The sequence below is a fragment of the Malus sylvestris genome, chromosome 7 (assembly GCF_916048215.2).
Source record: "Malus sylvestris chromosome 7, drMalSylv7.2, whole genome shotgun sequence".
NCBI classification, from domain to species: Eukaryota; Viridiplantae; Streptophyta; class Magnoliopsida; order Rosales; family Rosaceae; genus Malus; species Malus sylvestris.
The window spans coordinates 34,901,749-34,918,939 of NC_062266.1; the positions used below are offsets into that span (position 1 = coordinate 34,901,749).

General features: G+C 37.6%; 3 protein-coding genes across 5 annotated transcripts; 2 read left to right on the top strand and 1 right to left on the bottom strand.

Annotated features, from left to right (window-relative positions):
• Positions 1–685: 685 nt before the first annotated feature.
• On the bottom strand, positions 686–4,624 carry LOC126630729 (uncharacterized calcium-binding protein At1g02270). Of its 2 annotated transcripts, none has more exons than XM_050300887.1 (11): positions 4,089–4,624; positions 3,880–3,984; positions 3,668–3,773; positions 3,347–3,459; positions 2,703–2,798; positions 2,535–2,611; positions 2,331–2,439; positions 2,132–2,257; positions 1,931–2,041; positions 1,712–1,819; positions 686–1,450 (listed from the first exon to the last, which is right to left on the bottom strand). In XM_050300887.1, exons 1-11 carry the CDS (start codon positions 4,230–4,232, stop codon positions 1,217–1,219), a joined length of 1,329 nt encoding a protein of 442 aa, XP_050156844.1. In that variant the 5' UTR covers positions 4,233–4,624; the 3' UTR covers positions 686–1,216. The 2 variants fall into 2 exon arrangements, with proteins under 2 accessions (XP_050156844.1, XP_050156843.1); XM_050300886.1 differs by having other exon boundaries at positions 686–1,453; positions 4,089–4,621.
• Positions 4,625–9,622: 4,998 nt separating this feature from the next.
• Positions 9,623–11,441, top strand: LOC126630736 (60S ribosomal protein L9-like). The gene is made up of 3 exons (XM_050300893.1): positions 9,623–10,092; positions 10,923–11,045; positions 11,169–11,441. Exons 1-3 carry the CDS (start codon positions 9,718–9,720, stop codon positions 11,253–11,255), a joined length of 585 nt encoding a protein of 194 aa, XP_050156850.1. The 5' UTR covers positions 9,623–9,717; the 3' UTR covers positions 11,256–11,441.
• A 599-nt stretch (positions 11,442–12,040) lies between these two features.
• Positions 12,041–15,844, top strand: LOC126630730 (uncharacterized). 2 transcript variants are annotated; one of them, XM_050300888.1, is made up of 9 exons: positions 12,041–12,842; positions 13,000–13,246; positions 13,339–13,488; positions 13,781–13,838; positions 13,933–14,025; positions 14,227–14,292; positions 14,410–14,501; positions 15,221–15,280; positions 15,387–15,844. In XM_050300888.1, the coding sequence occupies exons 1-9, from the start codon at positions 12,622–12,624 to the stop codon at positions 15,624–15,626; spliced, it is 1,227 nt and encodes a 408-aa protein (XP_050156845.1). In that variant the 5' UTR covers positions 12,041–12,621; the 3' UTR covers positions 15,627–15,844. The 2 variants fall into 2 exon arrangements, with proteins under 2 accessions (XP_050156845.1, XP_050156846.1); XM_050300889.1 differs by having other exon boundaries at positions 13,003–13,246.
• Positions 15,845–17,191: the final 1,347 nt, after the last annotated feature.

Here is a 17,191-nt window from a genome sequence, read left to right on the forward strand (position 1 = left end):
TGTCTATCTCCAATATTTACTATTTTTTTACCTGCATGTGTGTGTGTGTACGCCATGCTAAAAAGCCAAAATAAGGTATTGAAATTAATATTTAATTACGATTTGCTACGTATCATCCTTATCATTTGACCAAAAAGTAGAGCGGTCATCTTCCACTTCCAACTTTTTCTGTAAACTTTGTGCTTTTTATAGCTTGATACCTGATACCTCATAGAAAAATAACAAAAAGAGAAACTTGTTGAGATTAGGCTCGGCAGGAACTGTTAATTGTTTCCCTAATTACAATGCATTTAAAGCTTTCGGTATGCTTTGTTAATCAGAAGTAAAGGGTTTCTGAATCATAGTCCAAAACAAGGCTATTATTTTCAATATTTGGTTGAATTTCTGTCATTAGACTCATTACTGAATTTCTTATTTCAACCTGTTATTTTCAACTAAATAAAAATTTCAAACTGTTAACTACACGAAGTTCACATTACTTTAGCCATAATTAATCTACCTTTATTTTATAATTGTCAATGATGTTGACGTGGGTTAGTCTAGCTAATTAGGACGGTGTGTCCACCATATTGCGTCCGATTTTGAATCTCCCTTCGTATAGAGTAGAGTAGATTAGAATATCCCTTTCTCAGAAAATTAGAAAAAGTTAGATTGTAAGATGGCAATATGTTGCAGAAGAGCAAAATCAGTTGCAATTGGTGTGTTATTAACAGTGATGCTGAATGCATTTGCAAAGTACAAAAAGGCCTCTAATTTGGTACATCTCACCAATATTGCTACAAAATTACAAATAGGGGATAGCTGCAAACCTACATATATGCACAGACAGCTATACAACTCTATAGGATCTTTACAAATGCACAGCAGCTATACAACTCTTTGTTTGTTAAGTGCAACTTTGCTCACCTTCTAAAGTGGGAGTTATGCTCAAACGCCCCCGTTGATTGCAGTTAGATTACTTTAGGGGGTGGGCAAAGTTGTTCTCTTCTTTGTTATTCTTAGGTTCCTTCTTTTTTTCCCACATCAATGGGCACAATGGAAAGGCCAAATGTGTAATCCGGATCCTAGTTCTGTTATTCAGTTGCAGATCAAAGGCCAGTTCACTGATGTTTGCCCGTTTGTATACGAAAGATTGAGCTTCGAACACAGACACAATTAAAAAGGAGGAACGCCGATAAAAGTTCTTTTCATTCAAGTACTGCTGAGCTTGAGGTTGTCAGAGAATCATCTGAGAGCAAGGCATTCTTATTGGTGAAAAAACCACAGTGAGTCGTGCATGATCAGAAAGAGAGTAGTCTTCGGGCCACGTTCCTTTCTCCACTTCAGGAGGGAAGAGAACAGCGTTTTTGACACTGAAACCAATTGTTTGTTCCTGAATACCCTTGGAATCACTATCACAGTCACTACCGCTTTCATCTTTCTGCTCTGACCCCGTAGGATTCCAAATTCGCTGCTGCAATGCCATTAGTAGTAGCATAAACGTCATAAAACTTCTAATGTGCTGAAAAATAGGACAGTTTCAACCGCCAAGTTTTCTAAACCAAATTTGCAGGGGTGAAAATCCACAGAGGCGAACAATCTAAGCCCACTGACAACCGGAAAACAAAATCATTTTCCTACATAAAAGCTTAAACTCCCTGTAATACTATTCAATCTCCGCGGTGTATACAAAACTAATAACAATGAGCAATAGTTGGTGAAAATAACTTACCTGAAATTCTATGTAATCAAGAAAACCATTTCCATCTATGTCCGCTTGAACCCACAAATCCTTTGTCTCGTCGTGGCTGAGTCCATGGCAATGACCTGTCATGTTAAGCTGCATAACATAGAAAGAAACGAATTGGAATATTCACTAGCAGGCAAAGGTTCTATTCAGAACAAGAGTATACAGATTAGGAGAAAATATCAGTTTTAATTGATATTGTACCTGTCGAAGTGCTTCACAGAAACCTGAATAGGTAATGTAATCAACAGGATTATCAGTCTTCAGAAAAGCAAAGGCATCATCCGCTGTCAGCGAAGCTCTTCGTAGTAGATACTGAAATTGTGAAAATTTATCCCATCAGAAACAGAACGAACAGCAATGTGACAGAAAGAAGTATACAGGCAATGCATATGAATTGCTGACCTTGAACATTCCAAATACTGCTTCAGTCCAACTAGTTTTTAGTAGCTTACGATATCTATTAGGATTGAGAAGCCATATAAAATCAACGCCGCATATGTTTCCCCTATGGTTTCTGTGGCTAACCCACTGCATGGAAAATATGAAATATGAGTTACAGGCAAACAAAAACGAAATTATGTGTAAAGTTGAAGATACTGACCTTGTGTGCATCTGCATCGGTATAATGATGAGCAGTATCATAAGAAGATACAAACCCCTGGGACCGAAGAAACTCGTAAACATGTCCACGTTTGCTTCCGTTCCAGTCACTGAAGAAAGAAGAGATTGGAACAAAATATTACAAATGGCTATGATTTGAAAATTAGGGAGCAAAAGATCTATAAATGTAAGGCATTAGGAATACCCGCAGAGAATAATCGGCATGGGATTAAGCTTGTTCTCTTTCTGATAAGATTCTAAATGTTGCAAGATTTTGTAGACCTAAAGTGAGAAACCGACAAAATGTTGTCACTAAGAAAATGTTACACTGCGTACATACAAAGGAAGAGTATGAAATCGAGAATGAAGCTACCTGATGCAATCGAACTATACACAAACTCGAGTCATGAGGAAATAACAAGTGGGTGTTCACGATGAGAATTTCTTGTCGAATGTCGTTGTTTCGGAACTGCAAAATTGAGATAGCTGTAAAACCATTTTGTGAATGACAATGAATTATGCCGAGAATAAATGAGGGAATAATTGACTTGGCAATCAAGTTAATGAAATCTCTAAGACTCTAGGTGCCTTAAGGAAATAAACATATTCGAGTCCTAATTAAATGCGATCGATTATGGACCTTTATTAAGTAAATACAAGGAATAAGAGTCATGATGGGACTCTAATTGATTAGATATGATTTGGGTTGATATCCTTTCCGATAATAGGGAGGAATTGGTTGAAACCCTAGTTATATAACCTAAGAGCAGTCCTTGCTTCCATACCAACTGAAACTTACGAAAACTACAAGCCTATTTCGATAGTAGAGTTCATTAAGAGGTACTGGAAGTAGAAGACTACTTCTACTTTGTTCGCAAGGATCAATGGCTTCATCTTCATAACCATGTTTTCCGTATTCTACAGCTAAGTTTAATATAATTAGTTGATCTCTATTTTATATTGACTTGATTTGTTCGTGATCCTAATGTCTTGTTGTGATTTCAGAATATGTCTTACGGTAGCTAATTCCACATGTATCAACTGAGCAACACGATCACCATAATCATTGAAGTGCAACTCTTCATAGTTTACAACTCTAAAGTAGTCCTTATGCACCGCGGTCAGCAAACCTGTACATAAAAATAAGATGAGCAGTTTCCATCATATACCCCAACAAAACAGTTTTTTCTTTCGATCCAAAATCCAGATTAACTTATTTTGTTAAGCTCTCCCCATCTCACCATCTGTTTTTTTTCCTTTCTTGTTCTTTTTCTCGAATCGAGATTAAGGGAATTGATGATGCTATGCATTCTAAACAGGAAAATGAATAAGACTTACCATCGCCACGGTTGTTGGTTCGTCCTAGTTTGAGATTGATATAACCAGCATCTCCAAGTTTCTTCTCGTAAATGTTCACAAGCTCTTCGTTTCCGACCCAGAACTCCTGTGCCAATCAGAGAGATATAAACACCACATTTGTATCATGCCATCAAACAATGTGTAGCAACTTCCATCCTTAATGCTTTCAAAAAGTTGTAAGAAATGCAAACCTGAAGACAAATGATGGAAGATCTCTCAGCCAACAAACAATCCAGTATCCTTTGGTTCCTGGCCAGCCAATACGCTCTGTGATCGCTTTCTCGACTATCAGGATCCTGAACATCAAAAGTTAAAAGCTTGAGATTACCCTTTTACAAACATTGATTAAAAAACAATAACAAGACAAGTTTTACAGGATTCAAAAGATTATGATGCGTACGTCATGGTTGAGGCGCTTGTAAATGGGAGCGAGGATGTTGAAAGTGGTGCAGGTAATGCATGGCTGTTGGTGGTGGCCGTCTAGTTTGGAAGACGCAATTGCATAGCTTCCAATTCTCGATATCCTTCCCTTCGTCTTCGTCATCGTATTATTATTCTCTCAACTTTCTCACCAATAAATAAACACACAACTATTTCACCGCCGCCGCAGCAGCAAGAGGAGGCAAACAACTGCCTGCCTGCCTGCCTGCCTGCCTGCCTTTTGCCGGAAACCAAGGCCAAAAACAATGGCCAACAAAAGGATTGAATGAATGATCACCGGGCTCTCGAAAAGATGCCCTAGCTTTCGGGGACGATAAGGAGAAGGAGGAGGAGGGAAAAGTTAACGGAATAACAGGTAGCGGGGGAGTGATCCTCGGGCTCAACGACCACCACCACAACCACCTCGGATTACTTGTCGTGGGTTGTGCTTAAGGGACAACCTCATATATGTTGTCTTCATGAAAGCGTCAGTTATGTAGTGCAAAAAAAGAAGAAAAGCATGTATCTTTTGGGAGGATTTGATTTCCACCCTCCAAAAATAAATACCTTTGCGCGCATTATTCGCGGTTTGCAATTTGACCCTCAATGGATCCCAAAAGGTTCTTTCTTTTTGCTTGTAACCAACGCGACCTCTCCCCCTCTTGCCTTCTTTGCTTGGCCTCTTCCTCAAGTTCCTGTCGCTTTTGGATTTTACAAGTTTTGCAACTCTAATTTTTTTTTTCTTTTCAAAAATATCACTATTGGAAATTTTATTCAAAAGGGTTTAGAAAAAAGATATAAATCCGGGTGTATCGAACAACGATTTTTAACGAATGATTTGACGGATTTAGAGAGATTCTATATTTTATATTAGGATTTGACAAATCCTCTCCTGATAAATTTTGAGTTAATTTACTTAAAATCTCAATCGAATGCATTCCTAAGTACTTAATGAAAAAAATGCCTTTGTTTAATTGAAAGGAATATTCGTAATCTTTTTTATCGAATAAGATTTATGTGTTGGTATCTGAATGCTATAATAGGCACATATTTATATTGAAGGTGCCCAAATTAGTATTCAATTACCGATATTCTACTCAAATTAAGATCTTAAAGTCAAAAACCAAAAATATAGCGTATGATCATAATTAAAATATACATCTTTAATAATTATTTAGTGGAAAATTTGAGGTGGTGGCCCCAAAGAGGGAGGAGGCATATAGCTACGTGAGTGAAAAAAATATATATATAAACAATGGGATCGACTGCATGCGAAGAACTTTGCTATCAGGTTGCTTTCGGCCATCCATGGCGTGCGGTGTGACATTGTTTGTAGCTAGTCATATGGAGGTTAAGTCTCCCAACTCCCAATACTTATTGCAACAAGCAACTTACCATATGGCCCTGGTGGCGGCACAAAATGGAAACGATTTATTTTTGCACATCTCATTATCTTTTTGAACGCATCTGCTTATTTATGCTTTTTGATTATTTTTTATATATTTAATAAGAGATAAAATAAAAGTGTGCCGGATGAAATGGCACATAAAAATTACTATCCAAAAGAAAAAACCATAAAAATAAGAATTTAAACATTATACGTAATGCAGATATTGTGCCTCCTTTGTTTCTTGTCGCATCTAAAGGTACTTGAAGTTATTGATTTTAACGGACATCATGAGACATAGTATGAGTTGAATATCAGAGTGTGCAACGAACAAGACTAACAAATAATAAGAATATTGTTAAACAAACTGAGAATGCCGAAACGGCTACAAAACCCTAAGAGACTACATTATGGCTAACTTGTTCTCTAATGAATAACAAAGCACCTCATTTATAATAAACTAACCCTAATCTCTAACAAAACCTAATTCTAATGAGCTAAGCCCATAAAACCAAACATTCAAATAAACCAAAATACTAATATTTTCCAACACCCCCCCCCCCGTCAAACTTATGGTGGTACACGACATGAGTTTGCCAACAAGCAGATGTGGATGCAAGCCTCCAAATTCCAATGTCAATGTCGATGCCGATGCCAATACCGATGCCGATGCCGATACCGATGCCGATGCCGATGCTGATGCCAATACCAAAGCCGATGCTGATGCCAATACCAAAGCCAATGTCAATGCCAATGCCGATGCCGATGCCAATGCCAATACCAATGTCGATGCCGATGCTGATGCCAATACCGATGCTAACTTCTGAACAAACAAACAAAAAATTCAATGCCAATGACAATACAAATGCCGATGCCGATGTTGATGCCGATACCGATACCTATGCCGATGCCGATGCCAATACCGATGCTGATGCTGATGCCAATACCAAAGCCAATGCCGATGCCGATGCCAATACCGATGCCGATACCGATGCTGATGTCAATACCGATGCCAACTTCTGAACAAACAAATAAAAAATCCAACCAAATTTTTTTTTCCTTTGTAGCAATACAGACTTGCGGATACTCCTGCAGGCTGCGGTGTTCAAAGGTGTAGAAGCAGAGTCACGGGACAAAAAACGAACGAACAATTTTTTTTCTTCTTGCAAACAATCAATACCAACTAACAATCTGAACATGAACGACTACGGAAACGAGCGATGCAAATACTGATACTGATGCCAATACTAATGCCGATGTTGATGTTGATACCGATGCCGATGCTAATACCGATGCCGATGCTGATGCCAAAACCAAAGCCGATGCCAATGCCAATGCCGATGCTGATGCCAATACCGATGCCAACTTTTGAACAAACAAACAAAAAATCCAACCAAATTTTTTTTTTCCTTTGTAGCAATACAGACTTGCGGATACTCCTGCAGGCTGCAGTGTTCAAAGGTGCAGAAGCAGAGTCACAAGATAAAAAACGAACGAACAAATTTTTTCTTCTTGCAAACAATCAATACCAACTAACAATCTGAACATGAACGACAACGGAAACAAGCAAATAGATACCAACCCGAAGCAGATTAAATCCCGAAGGATCAAACCTGCTCTGATACCAAGTTGAATATCAGAGTGTGCAACGAACAAGACTAACAAATAATAAGAATATTGTTAAACAAACTGAGAATGCCGAAACGGCTACAAAACCCTAAGAGACTACATTGTGACTAACTTGTTCTCTAATGAATAACAAAGCACCCCATTTATAATAAACTAACCCTAATCTTTAACAAAACCTAATTCTAACGAGCTTAGCCCATAAAACCAAACATTCAAATAAACCAAAATACTAATATTTTCCAACAGTATGCACTAATGCGTTGGTCTTGAAGAAGTTATTAATTACACTCCATAAGTTTCAAACGAAGGAGGTTTGGGAAGAATACTTTTTTAGCTTCCCAAACGATCAAAACATTGTGAAATAGTCGTTTGTTCGTCGGAGTTAGGCCATGCTTGAAGCTCAAGAGTCAAAACTCAGCTCTAATTAAATACATAATAAGTAAGTTTACGTACAGATGAAGATGATCAGCAGATGAAGATGGTTGTTGCTTGTATCCTTGTTTATTTACTACGAGATAACTTCTGCCTCATTTGTTAATTAATAGAGGTAAGAATTTAAATTCATCACTATATATGTTTGAATACTATATACCTACGTCTTGCTACTACGAATTGTCCAACTTTGGCTAGTCATTTAATTGCTAGCTGCCTGCCAAGAATTTTGTTGGAGGAGCCATGGATGTTACTGAGGAGAAAGATGAGCAGAGATGGAAAAACAGAAACAACCTTCTGCAAGATTTGCCTGAAGGCTGAAGATGTTTGTGGTGTTTTTGCAGGTAGTGTGTATATGTGTTGTCAAGCACAAACAAAGACCCGATAGTTTCGAAATGATAAGAGTCTGTGCTTGGAACGGTACGGAGGAGTGAGTTTACTGTTACATTAATTCTTGCATATATATTTTCCTTGAGAAGGCAGACATATTTATATATCTGTTCCAACCCATGGCCTGACTTGACCTAATGACCGGTGAACAAGGCGTGCAACGTTGCTTTCAATCACGATGATTTCGGCCATGGCATGGCATGGCATGGCATCCTTATGCCTTCGGCCATGGCATGACATCCTTTGTAGCTAGTCAGTCATATGGTTAAACCTTCTAGACTTATTGTGGCGGCGGAAAGATCAAAACAAAACAAAGGGTGGAGTTTGAAAGTTAAAAAGATGTGAGATGTTACGATATGCAACCTAGTGTTAATTCTAGGCATCAGACATGACCTAAATTTGTGCAGTATGTATCGCCTACTTGTAGTAAACAAGGCTATTTTTAATTGGGCTTTTCGAAATCCAACACAAGGTTAGTTAGGGCTTTTAAACCCGAGATTCATGACCACTATTTTAATTCAATTTTTAGAATTTATTATTAAGAGTAGAAAGAGTTTGGAACTATTACATTAGTTTGGGGATAATAAGTTTCGAATCCGAGATGCATGATGAGTAAAAACCTAACACTCTAGCTACTAAGATATTGAACCACATGCAGAGAAAGAAAATTGTGTTGTGGTTTAATTAAGGAGAAGTGCAAGCAACCTTTGTATTTGGACCTTTTTACTTCTCCAAATGTCATGTTTTTGCACAAAAAATACCTTTAAAGCTTTTGGCTAGATATTAAAGATGAAAACTAGAAACTATAATTTCAAAGAAAAGTCTTGTTTTTTGTTTAAAAATATTACGTGTCATGTAAAAAAAGTTATAAAAAAATCCAAATATAAAGGTTACTAACATCTTTCTTTCTTATTAATTTCTTATGAGCTTTCACTAAATTTTTTAATTGGTTATCTTGTTTCTTCTTTTTGATAAAACTATACTTTAAAATGTTTTAATCTACGAGGTGAGAGCATCTCCAAATGAGATGTCAAATTTTGAACATAAAATTTAAATTTGATAGCCTATGTGGCATTTTGACATCTTTTAAAGTTTTATTGTCCATCGGATATGTCAAATTAAATTATTATTTTATTATATTATAAAATAAATGATTAAATTAATAAAAACTTAATAAAAGACATTTAATAATTATGAAATCCGAACCGTTCACCATTTATTTTTAACAAGAGGGGACTGTTCACTTACCTTGATTGAACAAAAGGGAAAGGGTCAACAACAACATTAATTACAATGATGATTAAACCAATAAAAATTAATAAAAGCCATTAATAATTAATTTTGAAGCTGCTGTCAAATTTGACAGCAACTCTCTTGCTGCCAATCCATGTCATCGCCACATAAGATTTGACATTTCGGTTGGAGAATATTAGTGTGATCTTTTTTTACTGTTATAACTTATGTGGACATTTTGACATTTCCTTTAGAGATGTTTTGATGGGGCGATCCTTGGTCCTGGCCAACTATTACTATTTTTGAAAAAGCCCAAAACCTTTACCATAATTTGAAAATCAAGCCCAGATCCATATCACTTTCAATCTCTGGGCTACGATCGGCAAGGCTTGGCCCATACAAGATTAAGTCTTAGGGGTTTAACATCCTATATAAACATTTCACAAGACGTTAGGGTTCCCTGTCTCGCCCAAATCACACACGCACCAACCGGAGCCGCAGTGCGAGAGAGAGAGAAACAACCAGAGCAGCAGCGGAGATGAAGACCATCCTCTCCTCCGAGACCATGGACATCCCCGACGGTGTCAAGATCAAGGTTCACGCCAAGATCATCGAGGTCGAAGGCCCTCGCGGGAAGCTCGTCCGCAACTTCAAGCACTTGAACCTGGACTTTCAGCTCGTCACCGAAGAGGAGACCGGAAAGCGGAAGCTGAAGGTGGAGGCGTGGTTTGGCACCCGCAAAACTAGCGCCGCCATCCGCACCGCCCTCTCCCACGTCGGAAATCTCATCACCGGCGTCACCAAGGGGTACCGCTACAAGATGCGTTTCGTGTATGCTCATTTTCCCATCAATGCCTCCATCACTAATGAGGCCAAGGCGATCGAGATCCGTAACTTTTTGGGTGAAAAGAAGGTACCCTTTTGCACCATTTTGCCAGATTTTAACTGGGTTTGATTTGTTTTTGTGGTTATTTGAGTTTGATTTTGATGTTTGTTGTGCATTTTTGGGTTTTGTTCAGCTGAATGATTTGTCTCAACTGTTTGATTTGTGAATGTATGTGAGATTTCATTGCCATTTTAGGCTGAGATTTATTATTATTTTCCTGTTGATGTTGCAGAATTGCACAAGGTATCGTGATGCCATGCGCTTTTTTCTTTCTTTCTCGTTTTGAATTCAGAGTGGGCATGATTGGAGTGATTACAATTCCTTACTTTTGTTCGACCGTATACATAGTTGCATGTTATGCATAAGGTGGCATTAGATATAGTAGTCCTCGCTGTCATTGGTGTAATGTAGTCCTTGCAGATGACTTATGTAATTAATCCTTAAAAGATTGCATATTGACATTTTCTATTGTAATGGACACCAGAAGAATGAATCTCTCCTATCGTTGTTGTAGAAATGTGTCGGTTTCTGGTTCCGATTGCTTGATTCGTGTTTTATGTTATGTCCACGGGATGGTCCAGTTAGCTTTCTACCATTTACATTCATTTTTCTGCTAAAATTTGGTGATTTTCACCGTCTTTGAACGCAATAAGATGGTCGAAATTACTTCATTGGATTATAAAGAGCCGAATGACATGGTTTGTGATTTATGAGAAGTGAAAAGTTTGATTGCAGATTGATGTCGTAGGTTAGGTTGAACTGTTTGTACCTTTGAACCATGAAACAACTTTTTGTATTTGGTAATGTTGTGCTTTCTAGTCCATTCGTCTTGATGATTGGTCTGCTTGCTCAATCAGGTGAGGAAGGTGGATATGCTTGACGGTGTTAATATCACCCGATCTGAGAAGGTCAAGGATGAGCTTATCTTGGATGGAAATGATATCGAGCTTGTTTCTCGGTCTTGTGCCCTGATCAACCAGGTCCCTCTCTCTCTCTCTCCCGCTATTGATCTAGCTTTTATCTCTCGTTATGCAGACAATATGTATCATGGAAAATGCTGCGCTCGCTTGCTGATACCTTATTTATCGTATTTGTTTCGACAGAAATGCCATGTCAAGAACAAGGATATCAGGAAGTTTCTTGATGGTATCTATGTGAGCGAGAGGGGTACCATCGTTACAGACGAATGAAGAGTGTTTGTTTTTGCGTACTTTCGGAATGTAGTTTAATTTCCTCGTGGAATTGGCTAGTCATCATTCCTTTTGTTCGAGAGTTCATGTGGGCAAATTTTATAAGTTTGGTTGACTTTGGATCGATAAATTTTGTCTTCAAAAGCAATATTTCCTTAGGTTTTGGTTTTCTGTTAGACCAAAATATATCGGGTGTCAAATTTTGTGCCTGCAACTTAATTATCTTTAGTTATTTGGATGCTATGGAGTTTAAAATTTTAAACTAAATTTGCAAATCAAATGAAGTGTCGTTAATATAAAATAAGCACGTTAATTAAAGTTTAAGTAATAATTATATTATTTGGTTTGTAAATTTTGATTTAAAAACTTAGTTGCTCTAACATTATTTTAGATATAATTCTATTTTTCTTGATTATTGGATTAAGTCCTGTGACTCATTGTCCAGTTCAAACAATTTTTATTATACTGTGTTACATATTTTACCTATTTACATGTCTCAAAATTGTTATAATTTATCTCATTAATTGTGTGATCTCAATAGATTTTCGTTCATACTCCTACACTCTTTGGTTTTTTTAGTCCATTATATTCTTTAAATCATTTGATTGAAGTCGGAAATTGAGAAAGATGTAAGAAGTAAAAATGAATGTATATAGCACTATTCAAAATTTAGCATCCTATCTTTTGATTTGTACGATTTATTCCAAATAAATGAATATCGTACTTTTTCTAAAAAAAAAAAAAATTCAAATGATATTGTATTCAATTTGAAACTAGCTGAATTTTTGGGACCTTGATTTAGGAGAAAACATGGTTCGGTAAGTATCATAATGCAATTGTTAGATTTCAAGTTTCTAACTAATATAACTGCTCATTTTAGATTTTACCGATAACACACCAAACAATTGTCAAAATACAATTAATTAGATTTTAAGTTTCCAATTAACTGTATTAATACATTTGGTGTGTACGAACCTTGTTTTTGATGCACTAAAATACCCAAAAATGTATTGGTAATTTTCGGGTAATGCTGTCGGGTTTTGGGCAAGCAAATTTCAGGTAAATGCCTCGATTATATCTGAAAAACCAAAAGTAAAAAATTTTAAAATAAAATGAGAATTTTTTTTAATTTAAATAATAAATTTTGTTAAATTAAATGTTAAATCGAACCTGCACGGATGAAAAAATAGCTGAATTATATTTTGCGAGAGAAAATAAGACGCGAGTGAGTAGTCAGATCAGATTTGATTCTCCAACATGACAAGAAGGGCTTTATAAAAACCCTTCGTCTCCTTCGTCGTCGCCTCTGTAAAACCGCCCATTGAAATTCTTACTACCACCACGGAAATCCGCAACGGCGAAGAAGATGAGTATGTTCAAGCTGAACTCCCTCAATTCGCTGCGAACTCTGAGGCACCTTCACGCCTCCCAATCCGCCGGCGTCAGAGCGCTCACCACCTGCTCGTCATTAATCCTCAAACAGTCGACCCCACTTCTCTCTCCGTCTTCGTCTCCGTCTCCGTCTGCGTTCGCACCGTCGCACAATCTTCTTGCCGTTCGAAACTACCGGAGCAGCCGCGATCTAAGGTAATTTACTCTTTTGCGTGCATTGGCTTGGTGTGTTATCGGTAAAATCAGAAATGACTTGCAGATTTGATTTGGGTTTTGCGTGTTTGTGGTTTTTGAAATTACGGGTCCGGCGAGTTTGTGCGTCTCGGTGAGTTACTCCGGGTTTTATGTGTAGAAGCTATGGGATTACGCCTCCCAGGAATTGGGGCATTCGGATTGTGCCTGAGAAGAAGGCCTTTGTGATTGAGCGGTTCGGAAAGTACATCAAGACTCTGCCGTCTGGAATCCATTTCTTGATTCCGTTTGTGGATAGAATCGCTTATGTGCATTCCTTGAAAGAAGAGGTCATCAATGTTCTTGACCAGTCCGCCATTACCAAGGACAATGTCGCCCTTATGATTGATGGTGTGCTTTATGTTAGGGTAATATCATATTCCTGAATTGGGATTGTGTGCCGTGTTTCATTACCGGGTCACTGAGAGCTTCTTTTCGATCATTTCTTGTGTGGTTGCAGATTGTGGATCCTATGCTGGCCTCCTATGGTGTTGACAATCCTATTAATGCAGCTATTCAGCTTGCACAGACTACCATGCGTATTGCGATCGGGAAAATCACTCTTGACAAGACCTTTGAGGAAAGAGAATCCCTCAATGATGAGATAGTGGTATGTTAATCTCCTTTTTTGCTTCTAATAACTGTAACGATTAAAACTCTGGAAAGACTTGTTCTTGTTTGAAGTAATAATGTTGGTTTGAGTCTCTGACAAGGGTGTTTTGTCCCGTATTTTTATGATTTTATGTGATAATTTTCTGGTAACAAGAAAATGTCTGATGGGGGCGATGCTTTAAGATTGTCTAGACTTGTTATTAAGATTGTTTCAGCAGCGTAATGACCTCATTTTCCTTGTAAGCTAACATTTTAGGTTAAGAAATAATATGAGTGGCATCATTCTGCAGACAATTCTCAACAAGGCTGCATCAGCATGGGGGTTGGAGTGCCTCCGCTATGAAATAAGTAATAGATCCCTTTTGCAAGTGTTTTGTCTGATACTATTTGTTATTTTCTTCAGAAATCTTTTCTAAATGTTTGACCGTTCATACTTGTGTAGAGGACATAACTCCTCCTCGTGCGGTGAGGGAAGCTATGGAGATGCAGGCAGAAGCAGAACGAAAAAAGAGAGCTCAAATTCTTGAGTCTGAGGGTACAGACCTCCACGTCTGTTTGATATTTCAGTTATACACGGTGCAAGTGAAACGCTGTTGTTAGACTTAGGCCCTAGGATCGCAAACAGATGATGGCTTTCTTTTTGAATTTGTGGACTTCCTTTACCTGAAGTATTTTTAGTTACTCTGTAAAGTAGGAATATGCACTGGCAGAAACTAATGTGTTTAATCTTTCACAGGAGAAAGGCAGGCCAACATAAATATCGCAGATGGAAAGAAGAGTGCTATAATTTTAGCAGCAGAAGGTAGATAAAGTTCTGATTTAATCTAGTCCCAGTAGTGTGCAATAATATATTGTGGACATTTGATGTTCGTGGTCCTTTAGTCGTACTTCCATTGAATTCTCCGTTCTCTTTTTACAGGAGAAGCGCAATCCATTCTTGCTAAAGCAAATGCAACATCTCGAGGAATTTCCCTTGTGTCAAAGTCTCTCAATGAAAGTGGGGGTGCAGAGGTGAGTTCTTAAATTCCCTTCATCGTGCTTGTTTTGAAATAGGCAGACTTGTTTTCTTATAAAAAAAAAAGCAATTAATGCATAGAATATTCAAGCCGGGGATTCCAAACTACACCTTCAGCAACAAGTAATGTTAATGTTTAATAAAAGGTGTATAATTGGAAAAATAATTTTTCTTCCTCAGAGATTTGCAACATCTTCATGCAGCAATCACATAACAACTAACTTTCCTATGTATTACACATTCACTTTCCCATCTTTGCAGTTCTTTCTAACCCTTCAGGATTACTAGATATTTTTCAAGTCCAACACATCACACTTGTCAGCCACTACAATGATTACACTCTTATTTTCATATAAGTATGTAATATCATGTGGTTTCCCCTCCTGTATCTTGTCAAATAGGCTTACTATTATTTTGAAAAAATATTGCAACACTGCGGGCTCTTTATCTTAGTTATTGGGATTTTGGGATCTTTATCTTTGTTTGTTTGTTTATTCCTTGTATGGACTTTTAACTGGCTACTGTTTGTTCTTTTTCATTCTGATTTACTGTTATTTTGCCCGTCCCCCATAAATCCTATGTGCATTGCATCTTCTAGAGGCAAGAGTTTTTCCTTATAAGCAATGATCATGTGGTATACAGCTTTTATGAAACTCTTTTTCACGTGCTTTGTACGTGTAGAGGAAAGCAACTAATATTATGGTCTGATTTGCAGGCAGCTGCTTTGAAAATTGCTGAGCAGTACGTTGGTGCCTTTGGTAATATCGCTAAACAGGTGAAAACCAAACCGTCTAACTTTGGATAACATATATGCTGCGTCTAACGAATGCTTAGTTGATTGATAAAGTATTTTGCCTTCTTTTTCGTGAACGGTTTTGCAGGGCACAACAGTGTTGCTTCCTAGTGCTTCAAATAATCCTGCTGCCATGATCTCTCAAGCCTTAAGTATCTACAAAAGCTTGGTTAACAATCCTTCCACCCTTGGATCAACTGGAGGCACGCACAGTGATGATGCTTCATCAGAAGGATCTGATGGTGTTCGAATGATCGAGGAAACAACTAATCAAGATAATGCAAAGGAATCAGGATTTTCGCTTCAGAACCGCAAGAAAGGAGCATAGAGTTTGACTTCTCTCAATTGTTCGCCAATTCAACTAGTTACTGGGCTCTTCCACACCAGACATTTTTCACCGTAGGATGCTTTCGTCGTTGTTTTAGCCGAAAGGTAGGACATGTCCACTTAATATGAGCTGTGATTAACTAAAAGGGTGTCAGATTTTTGCAATGAGAGTGATAGATGCCAAATCATATAAAGGAATTGAATTTTTTTGGGTTGGAACTCACCATTTTGCAAATTGTCGTCTTATTGTTCTTTTATCCAGTTCAAAGGTGAATGTTTAAGGTGGATCAGGTTTTCCTTTGGGCCGTTGTGTTTCAGAGGCCCCCCTGCTTGTCGTGTTTTTGCTGGTAGATGCTTGGGTTGGGCTGTCTAAATCCTACTTTGTGTTTTTAGGACAGGTTTTTTTTTTTTTTTTTTTTTTTTTTGAACAAACGATAGTATATATACTAAGAAAGTGGGGGAAGTGAGCTAAGTCTTACAATGAGTTTGCTAATAATGTGGAAGACTTTTCATTTACAAGTGAAGAGAAATACCACTGGACCGTAGTACTAAGTAGTTTTAGGACATGTTAAGACTTTTAAAGAGTAGCCACTCGAGCAATGCTTGAGCCGTTCTTGAGAGGCCTCGGTGGAGGTTTTAGTGTCGCTCCAGGGGCCTCGAAAGGGCTTGAGCATTGCTCCTGGATCATCTTATTAGGTTTTCATTATATTATACTAGTACATGACCACACATAAAGTGAAATATTTTACTTTTATTTTTTAAATTGAAGCGTCGTAATCGGGGGAGCATAATCCCTTGTGTTTCCAGTTTGATTTGTTGAATCCAAATGTTGACTTTTAGATACATGGTCCCCAGATTTCAACTTGATATTTGATGCGTTTGTCTTCTCTTGTTGTAGGTTAAGGGTCGTGGTGTTTTGTTTTCATCTAATTAGGATCTCATCCACTTCCAAAAACTACAACAAAAAATGGTGTAGAGCCAAATCCTATCATCTTGAAATCTACATCATCCCTTTATCCTTTCTCTAACGCTATTATTGATAGAGAGATTTTTTAGTATGCCTGAAACACAGGATGGTACACCACATAAGCTTTGACGAAACAATATTCCAAGTTAGTCATCCTGTCACACAACAATATAATATTTTATAGGCTTAAGTGGATTAATAGTCTCCTTGTGAGCCTCATGTGCCAATAATTAATGGAGAGTTGACGAAATTTTCAATTTTGGGTATAAATCTAACAGACTTCACCATAATGACTTAAATCCTTGTGTTTTTTTTTGTTTTTTTGTTTACCACATGAGCTATCTTCCAACTACCATGTTGCCACGGAAACTAATAATCCTATTAGGCCTATTATATTATAACATTATCGTTGTATGTAAGTCTCTTCAGACGAGCTTACGTACAACAATGCAGGGGCAAATGGGTCTTTAACACTGAACAAGATTATGAAAGTTGCTTGCCGGCCGGCCGGCCGTCTAATGAGCTAATAATGCCACATGCGTTTGAAGGTTTTGTCAAACCAAACTTAACTTTTCTGTGACGTATGCCAAAAAAGTCGA